General features: G+C 34.3%; 1 protein-coding gene across 12 annotated transcripts in view; it reads left to right on the top strand.

Annotated features, from left to right (window-relative positions):
• DMD (dystrophin) overlaps window positions 1–14,223 on the top strand; it is a 1,120,784-nt gene that overhangs the window by 406,576 nt on the left and 699,985 nt on the right. For 10 of the 12 annotated variants that reach the window (XM_071750505.1, XM_071750574.1, XM_071750535.1 and 7 more), the window contains 2 exons: window positions 3,613–3,794; window positions 4,788–4,910. In XM_071750505.1, coding sequence (XP_071606606.1) covers window positions 3,613–3,794; window positions 4,788–4,910 — 305 coding nt within the window. The remainder of the gene's footprint in view (window positions 1–3,612; window positions 3,795–4,787; window positions 4,911–14,223) is intronic. The other 2 variants (XM_071750583.1, XM_071750598.1) reach the window with 1 other exon arrangement.

Raw genomic sequence — 14,223 nt, 5'->3', positions numbered from 1 at the left:
AAACATTTTATACATTTAAGAAAAAGAATTTATATTCTTTACCAGATAATCTGGCTTGTTTCCTGATGTTCAAACAGAAACAAAATATGTTTAATCTCATACTTTCACAATTAGGAAATTAAGAAGTTACCAGTGACAGCAAATCTACGATAGGCCTCATTCTGTCATAGCTTAATGTCTACTAAGTAGAAATAGCTACTAAGTGATTCAATGTATGCACTTTGCATTTACAATTTTATGTACAAACTGCCAAGTTTACAATTCCCTCCCCCATTTTTTCCTTTCTTAATTTTGGGATTAATGTTTTGAAGATATTGTCTCTAACCACATCAGCAACTTCAGAACAGTAATATAATCTTTCTAGCAATGTGGCAGGCACTTAAACTTGATTCTTATGAAGTTACTTTGCTATTAATTTGATAAAGAGAGGGAGTGGAGTGAGCACAAGTAGTGTCAGAACTGTTATTTGGTTGAAGCTTTAAGAAAGCAAAATATTATTAAATAGGAATGGCTATAGTTTAAGCAGATGTGATAAAAAACTGGAAGAAATGTTTTTCATGAATGCTTGTAATCTGCATTCTGTGTGTGCCTATATACGTAACACTCTATAACAAAGTGCTGGATTTTTTTCTTGTTGGTAGACCTGTGCAGTGCTTTTAATGTGGAGCTTAATTTAAGTATTTTATATCTTCCTCGCACTCATTCATCTCTTAGAAATACTTAGTTCCACCATAACTGGGAATGTTGGTGGGGAAATGCAAATTCACATACAGGTACAAGAACAAACCACTTGTGAATTACAAGTTTTGTAAAAAAACAGCTGTGGGATCACTTTTTGACTTATTTATTTATTTACTTTTTTTTGGCACTGTGTCGTACAGAAAAAAATTATTTCAGAACATTTCAGGTTTATTGTATTCACTCATCTTCAACAATCAAACTTATAGTTATGTTCATCTGAAAAGGAAAAATATTTGGTAATAAAAATCAAGCTGTAGTGCACATTTGTCAGAAAAATTGCTTCCAGAATTAAACTTGTAATAACCCCTCAAAGGCAGCAGCATTTAAACAGGAGTTGATTGGTATTTATTTCATGTTTTAGACTTCTGTCATGAAACCATGTTTTTTTTTCTCTTTTAGATTAACTAAGGAACTGTGTCTCTAGATGAAAAGGATGTTATCACACATTAACATACATGGTCAAATACTATCTATTACAGTTTGTCTTTAGTAGCAGGCAGGTTTTCCAGACTGTGTATTAGAAGTGTTGTTTTATTTGTCCTTACTTTCTCAATTTAACTGATGACCTCCCCTGGCGAGAATAATCTCTCTAAATGGTCAGAGTATTAATATTTTTTTCAGAGGCAGGATGTAAAGTAAGGGCTTTGTTCCTTCTCCCACAATGGGGTGTTGTTGATTTCAATATAGAAAATTCCTTAAAGAAACGATGTATCTTGTTAAGTAAGCCTTTGAATCTTAGATTTTACAAAAAAATTAGTTCTGTGAAAAATGTGCTTCGTGTGACATATTTCAGTTTGCATACAAGAAAGTCACTGTTTTCTTAAAAAAATATTAACCTACCAGCATAAAATTTTCTACAGTAGAAGATTCCTCTCAATAGAAAATTCCTTTTCAGTTCCTCCTCTGGTAAATTCGTCCTGGGGACTTTCCGAATAATTTTGTATAACTGCGTCTTGTTGGAGAGCAAACAATATTATAATTCATGCTGTTGTTGTAATGCTGCCCACTTTAAACTCTCTGACTCTCTCGTAGCATTTTTAAAAATTATTATTTTTTCTTTTCCAATCACATTCTGGAAGACCATTGTCAAGAAATTCATAGAAAAATAGAATGGTTTGGGTTTGAAGTGACCTTATAGAGTTGTCACGGGCAAGGTCACCTCCCAGTAGACCAGTTCGCTTAAAGTCCTGTCCAGCTTGCCCTTGAACACTTCCAGGCTGGGGGCATCCACAGGCTCCCTGGCATCCTGTTCCAGTGCCTCACCTCCCTCACACTGAAGAACTTTTTCCTAATATCTAACCTAAATCTACCCTCTTTAAAACCATTTCCCCTTGTCTTTTCACTACAGGCTTTTGTGAAAAGCGCCTCCACATCTTTCCTGTAGGCTGCCTTCCAGTACTGGAAGGCTGCCATAAGGTCTTCCTTTTTTTTTAATTCCTTATTCTGTCAAAACCAGTATCTGAATTATGGCATAATCAACAAATGTTGTTTTAATTTTCTTAAATATCTTCCATATTTTCTGCGAGTTGGATTTCAGTTTTTCAAAGATGTAGCTTGGTTTGGTAGATAATTTACCCCCAGAAATGAAAGCACATAGGTTCCCAAGGAATTAGTGAACTTCCTTACAAGCATGTGCTCACACTTAAATTTGTTCACTACCTAACTACTAGGACTTCAAATATCCATCAATTTTAACAAGCAGTAAAGACTGTTAAACTTCTTTAAGACTGCTAAACTAAAGACTTAGCATCAAGCTAAGATTCACAAAGAAAAAGATACGGAGGCAAAGGCATAGGACAGGATACCTCAAGTCATTCCTCCACGGATAATTCTGCAATGAATGGGAGACTGATATTCCAGGCTTTGCAGCAATGGTTGGTTAGCTATTTACTGTGATTAAATAATTAAATCTTCCTATTTGCAGATGGATTCTGACAGCTGCATAAGTACTTCTTCTTTGTCAGATAGACTAGATAAACAATTTTTTACATTTGTATTGTTTGCAAGGTATTTTATTGTGTGAGATATTTATGTAGCTAATTGATAATGTATTTGGATTACAGGACATTTTAAATGGGAAATAATGATCAACCAATGAAGAAGCATAACTGGTATTAATGTATGTTCTTTCACTGTGCACTCTTGTTTGAGTAAAGGCATGGATATTCTTCTATCAATTCCTGGTGAACACTGAGTATAACAAAATGGTGTTAAGTTATTAATTAGAAGATAAGAAGATGGCTTTTTACATCTTGATTCACTAGATGGTGTTGGATGTAAATATTAATGCTAAATAACAGAGTAACAGAGTAACTGTTATTTAGCATAAATAACAGAGTAACTTCAAAGAGCTGCCATATGCCTTACATTTTTACCAAGTGTTATTGACGTGAAATGTCAGCCATGGAGCTGTACTGGAGTTTGGCTTCAGTGGTTGTTTTGCATGAACTCATTTTCTAGAAAAACTTTTTTGTTTGGTTGGTTGTTTTTTTTCTCTACATCAGTATAGGCTCCAGTGATTAAATGATGTGAAGAGAACGTACAAGGGATTACTTTGAAAGTCAGCATGTTCTTATTTTTTTTTAACTGCAGTATTTATACAGCACACTTCTTTCATATGTCTAGTCTTGCTTAATGAAGATCAGAGTGTCAAATTGTATACTACAGGCATTTTGACTAAGGAAATACAGACTTAAAGTTCATGTTAAATGAGATAACAGTTACCTTTATGAACTTTGTCTCCTTTTCATTGGTATGCAAGTTTAGTCTGTAATTTTTGAAGTGATTGTAAAGTTCTAATTAGCCTCTTGAGACTTCATCTGGACACTAAATGTGGAAACAGAAATTGATGCATGTTAATTTCCCTTCCAGACGTAGCAACTGCCTGTCCAGATAAGAAGTCCATCTTAATGTATGTGACCTCCCTCTTCCAAGTTCTGCCCCAGCAAGTCACCATGGAAGCCATCAGAGAGGTGGAGATGTTGCCACGACACTCAACAGTCACTAGAGAAGAGCACATAGAAGTACATCATCAACAGCATTTTTCACAGGAAGTGAGTTTTTGCTTTTCTCCTTTCACCTTGTGGTTATTTCCCATACCTACCCCATAATTTTGATGTTAGATGGCCACTGGAAGGCAAAAAACACACAAGCTTAATGGACAAAGTCACCACATGCAAATCAAATGTGCTTGTTTGACTGAATGGTACTTTTATACTGCTTTTCACCTTGCACCAGACGGTTTTAAATGTGCAAATATGTGCTTTGCACTTCTTTTGCACAGTGATGAGTCTTTTGGTTATGGAAGGGAACCACAAGGAAGAACACAGAAACTGAGGGGAAGTTTTTTGCATTTAAACACAGATATGTTTTGTTTTTTTTTTACTTTTAGAGAACAGCTGTTGACATTTCTCCATGATACATTGTTAATTCTTTAACTTTTTTTTAACTTGTTTACATTGACTGTGTTATAAGATCATCTGTTATCAGGTCACAGTTGGTGTCTGAAAAAGCTCATGTAATGCTTAGAATTAATTTATGCTTGCAGTGTCAGTTGTGGTTTTGACTGAAATAATCAGTTTCCACTGAAGTGTTTAGTGGATTTTAGGCCTAAGGTGCTTGTCTGAATTTAATCTGTATCTTTTTTTTTTTTTTTTTTTTTTGGCGGGGGGAGGGTGGGGGGAGAGAGGGTCTCTTTAGAGACTATGCAGATGGTTATTGTCTCTGTTTATTCAGGATCTACTAAAAGATCACTTGTTTTTTGAGCCTTTGCGTATAAATTATAAAGAACCTTCAATTTATATTTGTATTCTGCTGGTGTAGAGTCCTGACTGTTTGTTGCTTTTGGAAAGGATATCAGATTAAATGAGAGCTTTCCTTAATACCATCTCAATTTTGACCGCTAAAAACAAAATTTGTCCTTGAAAGAAATAATTGGCGATGACCTTCTTATTTCTCTTCACTTGCTGTTAAAATCATTATTTTAGTTCCATAATACATGCTTCAGTCCATGTCTCTTCTTTCCACCTCTAATTTCTTCTTTGTAGATCAGAGTCAGTATACCCCAGGGACCTTCACCTTCTCCTAAACAGCGGTTTAAAAGTTACGCCTATACACAATCTGTGTATGTCGCCTCCCCTGACCAAAAAAGGAGGCAGGTTCCTCCACAGGTCTGTCAGTGTTGTTTGTTTTAAAAGCTTGTTTATTAAGCTTGGAGTGAAAGGCTTTGTGCTTTTTGCTTATACCTGATCTTGGTGACCTGCTTTTTCCCCATTTTTCTATTAGCATCTGTCGAGTGGTTAGTTCTTCCTGTGTATTTCAGCATGGCTTGCAAAAGGTGTTATTCTGACTGCTAGGGGTGAACAGCATTCAAACACAGCTGTTTCAGAATTATAAATTGCTTTGTTTGCTGTGGCGTTTGTGAAAATTATACATATATTGCCATAAAAGAAAATCGGAACAAACCAAACATAAGCTGTATTTGGCATCTAATTATTGTATATCTGTCTCAGGTTTGATTGTAGAAAAACAAGAACCATTGGTTTTCTGTGTTTTTTTCTCAAAACCACATATCTATTGAACAAAATAGCAACTGATGATATTTTTTGGTAGTTTACTGTAGTTGGACAGAAGAGAAAGGAAGTGTTAAATTTAATATTCTTCTAAATCATCTGAACTATTAGATCATAACAGCTGGTCATTTAATCACAAATGGCACCAAGCTAACATTCAGGTTAGGGTTTTGTGTGTGGTTTATTTGATTTTTAAAAAGCTACAGTAGTTTAATAGATCTTGTTTCAAGCAATCCTTGTAATGAGCATTTCAGTAGTTAGATTTGTATGTTTAGCAACCATGAGAGCTCAAGTTCACATTGTGTAATGCAATGTACTTTCATTACTTTGGGGAAAGAAGTCTGCATGATTTTAGCACTACAGTATGAATTATATTGAGGATATTTATTTTCTGTCTAACTTGTAAAAATTTATTGCAAAATTATGCTTGAATTCAACACTGTGTTTTCAGATCTATTCTTCAAGTGACAGGTATTTTACTGAGGAATGACTCCCTGTAGAAACTCTGGGAAAGAAATCCTGTGCATATAAGCTTGATCCCTGCTACATTTTACTAACATCAAGTGTGTTGCAGTGATGATTAATACAGCCTCTAAACAAGGTTTTTAACATGGGTATAGTTTGTTTGTCCTGTACTGATACTGGTTTGTTCTTTGCTCGGTACTATACTGATAATTAGAAGAATGGAGATTGGTAATATAGGGTTTTTTCTTGACCTACTCTTACTGTGTTTTATTGTGGGTTTTGTCAACACCCTTACCATCAAGCATAATGTACAAGCTGATATAATTCAAGTCAGTTCTACAAAACATAGTTACTAAAATGCAGTAAGAGTATTCAATTATTCAGTCTTTTTGTTCCAGTTTTAAGATCTCATCTATTTGGATTTGGAAGATATAGATATATTACACAACAACTTTTTACTACTTTAATATTATAATTCTGCCAATTTGGCAGAATCTAAAGAACTACCTGGAGTTGGATCCTATGATGCTAAAGCCAAAAAAAATATTAACACACGGAAAACATTCACTTAAAAATCTTAAGTGAAAGCCTAATGATGAGACACTGTCTCATCATCAAGATAACCTTGAATTGCAAACAATTCAAATTAATTTGCCAATTCAGTATATCCATTTCTTAGGCTGTGGTAATGATTTTTGCTTTTAGTCATGTATTTCTTGAAGAACAGATATTATATAACTATTAAAAAAAAGTTATGGTCCTGATAAAATAGTGAGAATTTTTTTCTAGGTACCTGAAGCTGGTATGCCTTATTAATCCTATCTATTTTGATTAAATCAAATAAATATTATTTCCTCTTCTGTTCTTAGTAGCCTTCCAGTTTTTTCCAGCTACGTTATGATTTTTGGATAGCAGTTATTAGTAATGCAACAGCCTCTAGGAATTTCAGTACAATATATTTTTCTAGGAGACTGCATTAAAGAATACTAGAGGAAGTCAACCTTTTTTTTTTTCATTAGATTTTTTTAAGTTTATGAAGCTGTCTCTCATTTCCACTTAGTTATCAAAGAAAATTTTCAGTAGATTTTTTTTTAATGTTGGTTTTCTGTTGACATATATGAGTAAGTTTTTCTTTCCAAATCTCTACAAACTTCCATGTTACAAGACTTGAATATTTTCTCCAAGATAATCAAAGCAGGTACATAAGAAGTATCATCAAATACTCTTTCACCTGCTTCTCTCTGGAGGTGCTAAGATTGACTTTAAAGTCCCAGTGTTTAATTGGGTGATATTTTGGAAGTTCTGCATTTTGAAGAATCAAATTCATAGTCCAAGCACGAGCCAACTGGAACTGAGAATAAAAATAAATTAAATATGACCTCTTTCCAAAGATTTTGAATGTTATCCTTCAAATTTGACCATATATGCTATACAATTACTGAATAGGTTAATTGTCATGAACTGTAAAAATCAAGCTATGATTCTCTGAGCTCTGTGTTGGAAAGGAGAACTAACATTTCCTCTTACACCGTCATCTGTCCTTTCCCTTCTATTTTCTATACTCGTCTATTCTTTTATGTCATGTTTCACTTTAACTTTTTGCCATCTTCAAGCTCCTTAAGACCTTCAGAACCTGTGGGTCTTTAAATTCACCCTTCCTTCAGGAACCCGTCATCTTCCCCTGTACTCAGCGCTGGTGAGGCCACACCTTGAGTCCTGTGTCCAGTTCTGGGCTCCTCAGTTCAGGAAGGAGATTGAGGTGCTGGAGCAGGTCCAGAGAAGAGCAAGGAGGCTGTGAAGGGATCCAGCACAAGTCCTGTGAGGAAGGGCTGAGGGAGCTGGGGGTGTTCAGCCTGGAGAAGAGGAGGCTCAGGGGAGACCTCATCACTCTCTACAACTCCCTGAGAGGAGGGGGTAGCCAGGAGGAGTTGGTCTCTTTTCCCAGGCAGCCATCAGTAAGACAAGAGGGCATGGACTTAAGCTCTGCCAGGGGAGGTTTAGGTTTTATCGGAAAGAATTTCTTTACTGAGAGGGTGATCAGACATTGGAATGGGCTGCCCTGGGAAGTGGTGGATTCTCCATCCCTGGAGATATTTAAAAAGAGACTGGATGTGGCACTCAGTGCCATGGTCTGGTAACTGCAGCAGTAGTGGATCAAGGGTTGGACTTGATGATCTCTGAGGTCCCTTCCAACCCAGCCAATTCTATGATTCTATGATCTGTTTGCCACTCACTGGTATACTTTCAAGGCCTAGTATGCTAGTTGCACAAATTTTGCCCATACAAGTCTTGCTTTGCTTAACTGTGACATTTCTTGAATTCACAAGATATAGTTGTTCTGTCAACCAGTTCACTAGATGCCTCTTTGTTGTTTGGTCTCTGCTTCAGCACTTCTGGTTGAAGCATGTAAGTCTTGTTAAATGCAGTTGTTAACATGCAAAGCAGTTCTTCCACTAACAGGAAAGAACTCTCCTTCTTTACTTTGTTTACTTAGAAAGTGTTCATTAACTCATGCAGCTCTTAGGATAAGAATCCACATCTCAAAACTGAAATCTTGGATTCTTTGTATCATCAAAAAGGCCCAAGAGAAAATATTTCTCTTGGCTGGTTTCAGTTACAGAGGGCTTGCCTGACTTTGCAGCTCTGTATTTTTTCTATGTATTTCGTCTCTAACGAGACAGTCTGTTTAGCTTCACTAAGAAAAAAAGGGATCTTCAAGTTAATTTTCTGAGACATTTCAAAATTCCTGTTAAAATTACCCTCTCAGTTGTGTTTTATTTTTATGAGAGCTCTTGGTTTTGTTATATTCAACTCATTAAACACCCGATCAAGAAGAATAATACAGGTATTTTCCAATTTTTTTCCAAAAATGGCTTATGAGAGCATTTTCTAATACTGATTCCAGGCGAAACTCCTATCTCACTGCCATCATTTTGACTCACTACCTGCTACCTAACTCCACAGGACATAAAATTTACTGTCTTAGAGGGGTTCAAATAATAATAAAAATGTAAAGCATGGAAGTATCTAGTAAAGAGACTTTTTTTTTTTTTTTTTTTCCTTTTTAATATCTTGGAAAAACTGAGATGAAAATTGAAAGCATTGAAACATTTTGGGTGAACAAAACTGGTGTATGTTTTGAGACTGGTAGTTTTGTAAATAAGTTTTTTGTAAGCCTATACAAAAGGCCAAATGTGAACCTGGCTGCCTTAAATTGACTGTTATTCAAAATGAATCCCATTGGGTCTGTATCATCGTGGGCTTTTGTTCTTCTGTCAGTCCACATTTTGTTATATGAAATTCAGAATTTGTGTGCAGGATTACACTTAGAATTTAAACTGAAAAGCTTCAGTAAAGTTGAATTTAAATCATTTGACCTAGTCATTAGTTCATGGGAAATTCCTAACTCTCCAGTCATTGCTCTTGTTTTGCAGAAGTACTGTAAGACATTTTTTTTCTCATATTCCCTGATTTGTTATGTAGATTCCAGAAAGTTACTGTGCTTTAATTCATAACTATAGCAACCAACTTGAATGTTACTAGAAAATTATTATAAAAGAAGCTGTATTACACACAGCACACAAACTTTCTTAGACTTTCCCTTGAGATTTCCTTTGAAATGCAAAAAAATGAAGACAAAACTTGTACCTATTGGAAGAACTCTCAGATCAACTAAAAATTTTACCACATAAAAGCAATTTAAAGTATTTTTCCAGAGATAAAAATATAACATTCAAAATACCATTGTTATGCTTTATATTAGGTGAGCTTCTCAATAGTGTGATAAAATGGTTTAATAATTTCAGGAAGCTTTATGTTATTTTAAAATTAGTTTATTAACAATTTTTCTTCAAGATTAATTTATCTGAATTTGACTTTAATAAAATAGAAAAGGCAGCAAGGATGATATTTTCTACTTCTTATGTTAGTCTAGTCATATTTTCATGGCTTCAGATGAGAACTATCAGTAACACCAGAAAAAAAACAAAAAAACAACCAAAAAAACCCACAAAACAACCCACAAAAACAAAACAAAACCCCAAACAAACAAAACAACAGCAACCCCAAGAAATACTGCAGTGCTGGTATAGCAGCAGTAGCACATTTTATTCACATGGTCAGGACTGGAGGGAAAGCTGGCTCCACAGCTTTGCTGGTCCTCATCACTGGGAGAAGCTTCCTTGGCTCCAATAGCTTCATCTCAGCCTTCTGTGCCCGATTTGTTGCAGAAAGTCAGAGACATTTATTTTAACATGTTACAGCTTTCAGAGCATTACCTGAAGTGTTAGTATATGAATATGATGAAAAAAATAATGAACTCACTTTCTAGTTAGACCTGCTTCTCTTGAGTTTTAATAACATTACTTTTGTATAATTTAACTGAATTCCTTTCCCAGATTACACCATCGGATGATTGAATTTTCTTCAGATAAAGTAAAACTGAATAGCATTTTTTAATAAGGTAGCTTGAAAAAAATAATCACTGGATATTCATTGTGCCCTTGAAATACTTCTGGCCAAGTGTACCTGCAACTTTGAGGAGTTAACTAGCTTCATGTTTTGCTCTATTAGAAACTGGTAAGGCTTCTGTGGATAGAACTTTTCTACCCTCAGGTATGTATAGTACTCTTCAAGATAAAATCTAAAATATTTTCAGTGCACAGCAAATGGTGCTGTGTTTAGAATGCAAAAGATAGATTTTGGGAAGTGAACAAATGTCTATGTGCCCACTTCCATGGAGAATCAGTGGGAGGTTGTTTCCTGATTGTCCTTTTGCCCAAATTATTATACTGTGAGAAAGAGGATATCCATTTCCCCCATCATATTTATAATAGCACAGGAACTGTATGTTTTCAATGCCATAGAATGATTGTTAGCTCAGATTTGTAAGGCAGGCAGGTCTGTGTGTTTACCTGAAGTAGTGACCTTTAAAAAGGCAACATCACTTATCTCTACTGATCATCAAAGTGCCAGTTTCTCTCTTCCCCCTGGTGATCTTGATGCAACAGAAACTCTATTGTAATCTTTGTGGGAAGATCCTCCTTCTAAAATATCTGAACCATGTACTTCATGCTTGGTGTGAACGTACAGGCTTCAGGTACAAATGTACAAAAGAAGATATTAATAGATTTTTTCATATTCATTCCAAACAGCAAAGGCATTTGATTCTGTACAATCACATTAAGGAATTTTGCTTTACGGTTTTCTAAGATTTAAAAGGGTTCTAAGCAATGTCTTTATAATTTGTGCCTGTTAGTCTGAGGCTATCAATGACCTAGGGGGAGAAGTAGGAAGAGTTCATATCTTTTAAAAGTAGTTCTGAAAGCACACAAGAAACAGCAAAAAATGAGAACTTCAAAAATATACAAGTTGTATGGAACAATACAGTGACTGGGTTCCATCCACGCTCTTTCTAGAGAAAGCATTTATTTTATTAAAACTTAGTTTAGCTGTAGCAAAAAACCCAATATGTATATTTTGGTGGAGTAAAACAGTCTTAAAAATGAAAAAGGAAATTTTAGTTTCTGCACAGTGATTTCATGAGAGCAGAAGCAGTGTTTTAAATAAACTGGGTGATGGAGTGAGGCATCAAAGTTTAAAAAACAAATTCTTTTTTTTTTTTAAGGGTAGAAAAAGGAATAAGGAATTTTGCTTATGGTGTTGAAAGATCAAAGTCATCAATATAAAAGAGTAGCAGTCTCTTATAGAATGAGTTCTGCAAAGTATTTTGCAAGTTTAAAGTGTACTAGAGTTTCTGTCTGAAGTAATGCCAGAGAACTGAATGACAAAATACTTTTTGCAATTTCAGAGCACAAGTGCACTAAAGAATGTTTGCAGACTTTGTATTTTTGTTGTATTCAATTTATCTGGTGTTGGTGACCTAATGCAATTAACTTGTAACAGTAAACTAATGCAAAATGTGAGCTTTGGGCAGTTTCACATGGGTGTTAGTGATCTCCCTTGATTAGCAGGAGAGAACACTGCTGCTGGCTGAAATATCTGAAGAATTTTCAAAGTGCAAACAGTGGCTCAGTGTCCTGGTAAAAGAAAGATGTTTTGGTAGTGATGCATAATATCAAGATGATTTATTTTTAATTAGAAGGTTATCTGAAGGCACACATCTTTGAATCCACGTCACTGCTATAAAAGTTTGAAAGCAGAAGTAGAATATAACTTTTTGATAGAGAAGAACTTTCTCTTAAAGCAAAAGTGATTACAGTGACATGCCTGACTCTACATATCAGTAGGCATCAGGATATATAGTAATTTCATAAAACTTGTTTTTTCTGTTGATAATGCAATTTGCAAATGTTGAGCTGATTGTTAGTCTTAGGGTGAAGGCTTTAAGCCAAGACTATCTGATCCAGTATAAAATGGCAATTATAAACAGCTTGGTTTTTAAAAAGAAAATGTTAATTTTTCAATTTTACATAATTTCACTACCAGTATTTAATTAAAAATAAGCTGATATTAATTAGATGCATATAAATTAAGCTACTGGAAATGTTTGCTATTTGTAGAAACTATTAGTTGAAATGCAGTGTTCCTGTACTCAGTATTATTTTACTTAGAGTAGCTTGTTAAGTTTAAATTTGACAGTAGGATCAAGAAATAGAGATTCTAAAACATTGTATCTATTCTATAAAGTACTGAGATTTGATGAAGTGACCGAGTAGTTGCATGAGTTTCCCACCTGAACTACATTTCCAAATACTGTGAAAAATTGAAAATAAATTCTGATGCACAACGCATGTTACTTCAGCCCCTTTATGTCATTGCATACTTCTCAACATGATTGCCTACTATAAAATTTTCTCTATTTGTAATTATCCATTATTTATTGAGCACATTGTTTCTTTGCACATGTGAGATATTAAAAATTAGCTTTATTATTTCTCTGACCTAATTTATTTCTACTCATATTCTTAGTCACAATGGTTTTGAATCTCTATGTCACCAAGTAAACGCTTTCTGTAATGCCACACCATTTTTGCTGCCTCTAGTCTTTTGCTGGCTCCCCTGTTTCTTTTAAATTCAGTCTCAAAAGCATTCCCTGCTCCATTGATGTCTTTTTAAACTAAGTTTTAATGATTCATTCAACTCATTTTAACAACTCGTATTCAGCCTCCTAATTTCCCTAGTTTTAATTTCTCTTTTCACTGTTCAACCTTTTTTCTGGCTTTGTTCCCATTCAATGGACATGTACAATGCTACTAAAAATGGAAATCTGATTTAATAGCTACAATTTATAGTCATGTTTTGGGACGTTTCATTAAATATGAATACATTTCTATATCATATGGGGAAGCTTAATGTTGCTTGGCAAAATTTCACCTGTAAAGCACCTGTTATTTTCTGCCACATCAGGGGTTTCAGTCAAAAGTCTCTGATCAAACACATATGGATTCTGTTTCCATGTTCTTATAATAATTTGAAGAACTAAAATAGTTAATTTAGTTCTAGGAAAATGTAACTGAAAAAACCCCCAAATCTCAACAGGTCTGCAGTACCAGTATTAGGAAAATGCTTATTGCTAGTTGTCAGCTGAAAAGAGGAAAAGTAGAGAATTAAAAGACAATATTGAGCAAGAATATGGCTACAAACCAGTACATTTATAATGTATTTTTTCAACTGACAAATTTGGAACTATCAGTATCTGTTAAAGAATTTAAAAGCTACGCAAGCTAAACCATTGTACATTGTCTCTATAACAAAAAAAGTAGAATCCTGTAACTTATTGTTCTTGAAAGATGCTTTCATGCCTCAATAATTACACCTGAGTAGTAAACAAATTCCCTATTAACAGAACCTGAAGGTGAGTTCAGGTAACATCATGACAAATGCCCTCACAGTAGTTACATTTTTGTTTAACAAACATGTTTTATATTCTAGCCAGTTATCTGAATTATAATATAATATGAAATTCAAATATAAATATTTGTGATTATAATGGTCTTTACTATAACTTTTTATCTGATTTAAGATACCTATGTTTCATTATCTCTAAATAACAATGCAGTATACTTTGTAGTTAAGAGAGAATAAATAATAGAATTCTATTATTTTTTATATTTGGTACAGATATATATATATAAGAATTATTGTCTCTGAAATAGCAATCAGGGATTAATATTTCTCAGAAGTATTTTTTCATGTCAAAAGTTTCAAAATAACATGCAATATATATATAGCTGCAAAACAAATTTGACCTACAAAACAGATTATTTGAAGTTTTCACAAGGAACTATTACCCAAAAATATTACTTTTGGCATGGTAATTCAAAATGCAGTGTTTTATTCCACTCTTCTTAACTGAACTAACAATGTCAATATTTTGTTTCAGTTATAAAATAATGCAGGTGTTTTGGTTGAAGATATTTTTATTTATTTATTAATTTCCTACTCCACATTTTCCTTTGTTGTGAGAAGGGGACAAAAGCCCAGA

The sequence above is a fragment of the Heliangelus exortis genome, chromosome 1 (genome assembly GCF_036169615.1).
Source record: "Heliangelus exortis chromosome 1, bHelExo1.hap1, whole genome shotgun sequence".
Classification (NCBI taxonomy): Eukaryota; Metazoa; Chordata; class Aves; order Apodiformes; family Trochilidae; genus Heliangelus; species Heliangelus exortis.
The sequence above is the reverse complement of the archived record's forward strand: the minus strand, read 5'-3'. Positions and strand labels throughout refer to the sequence as shown.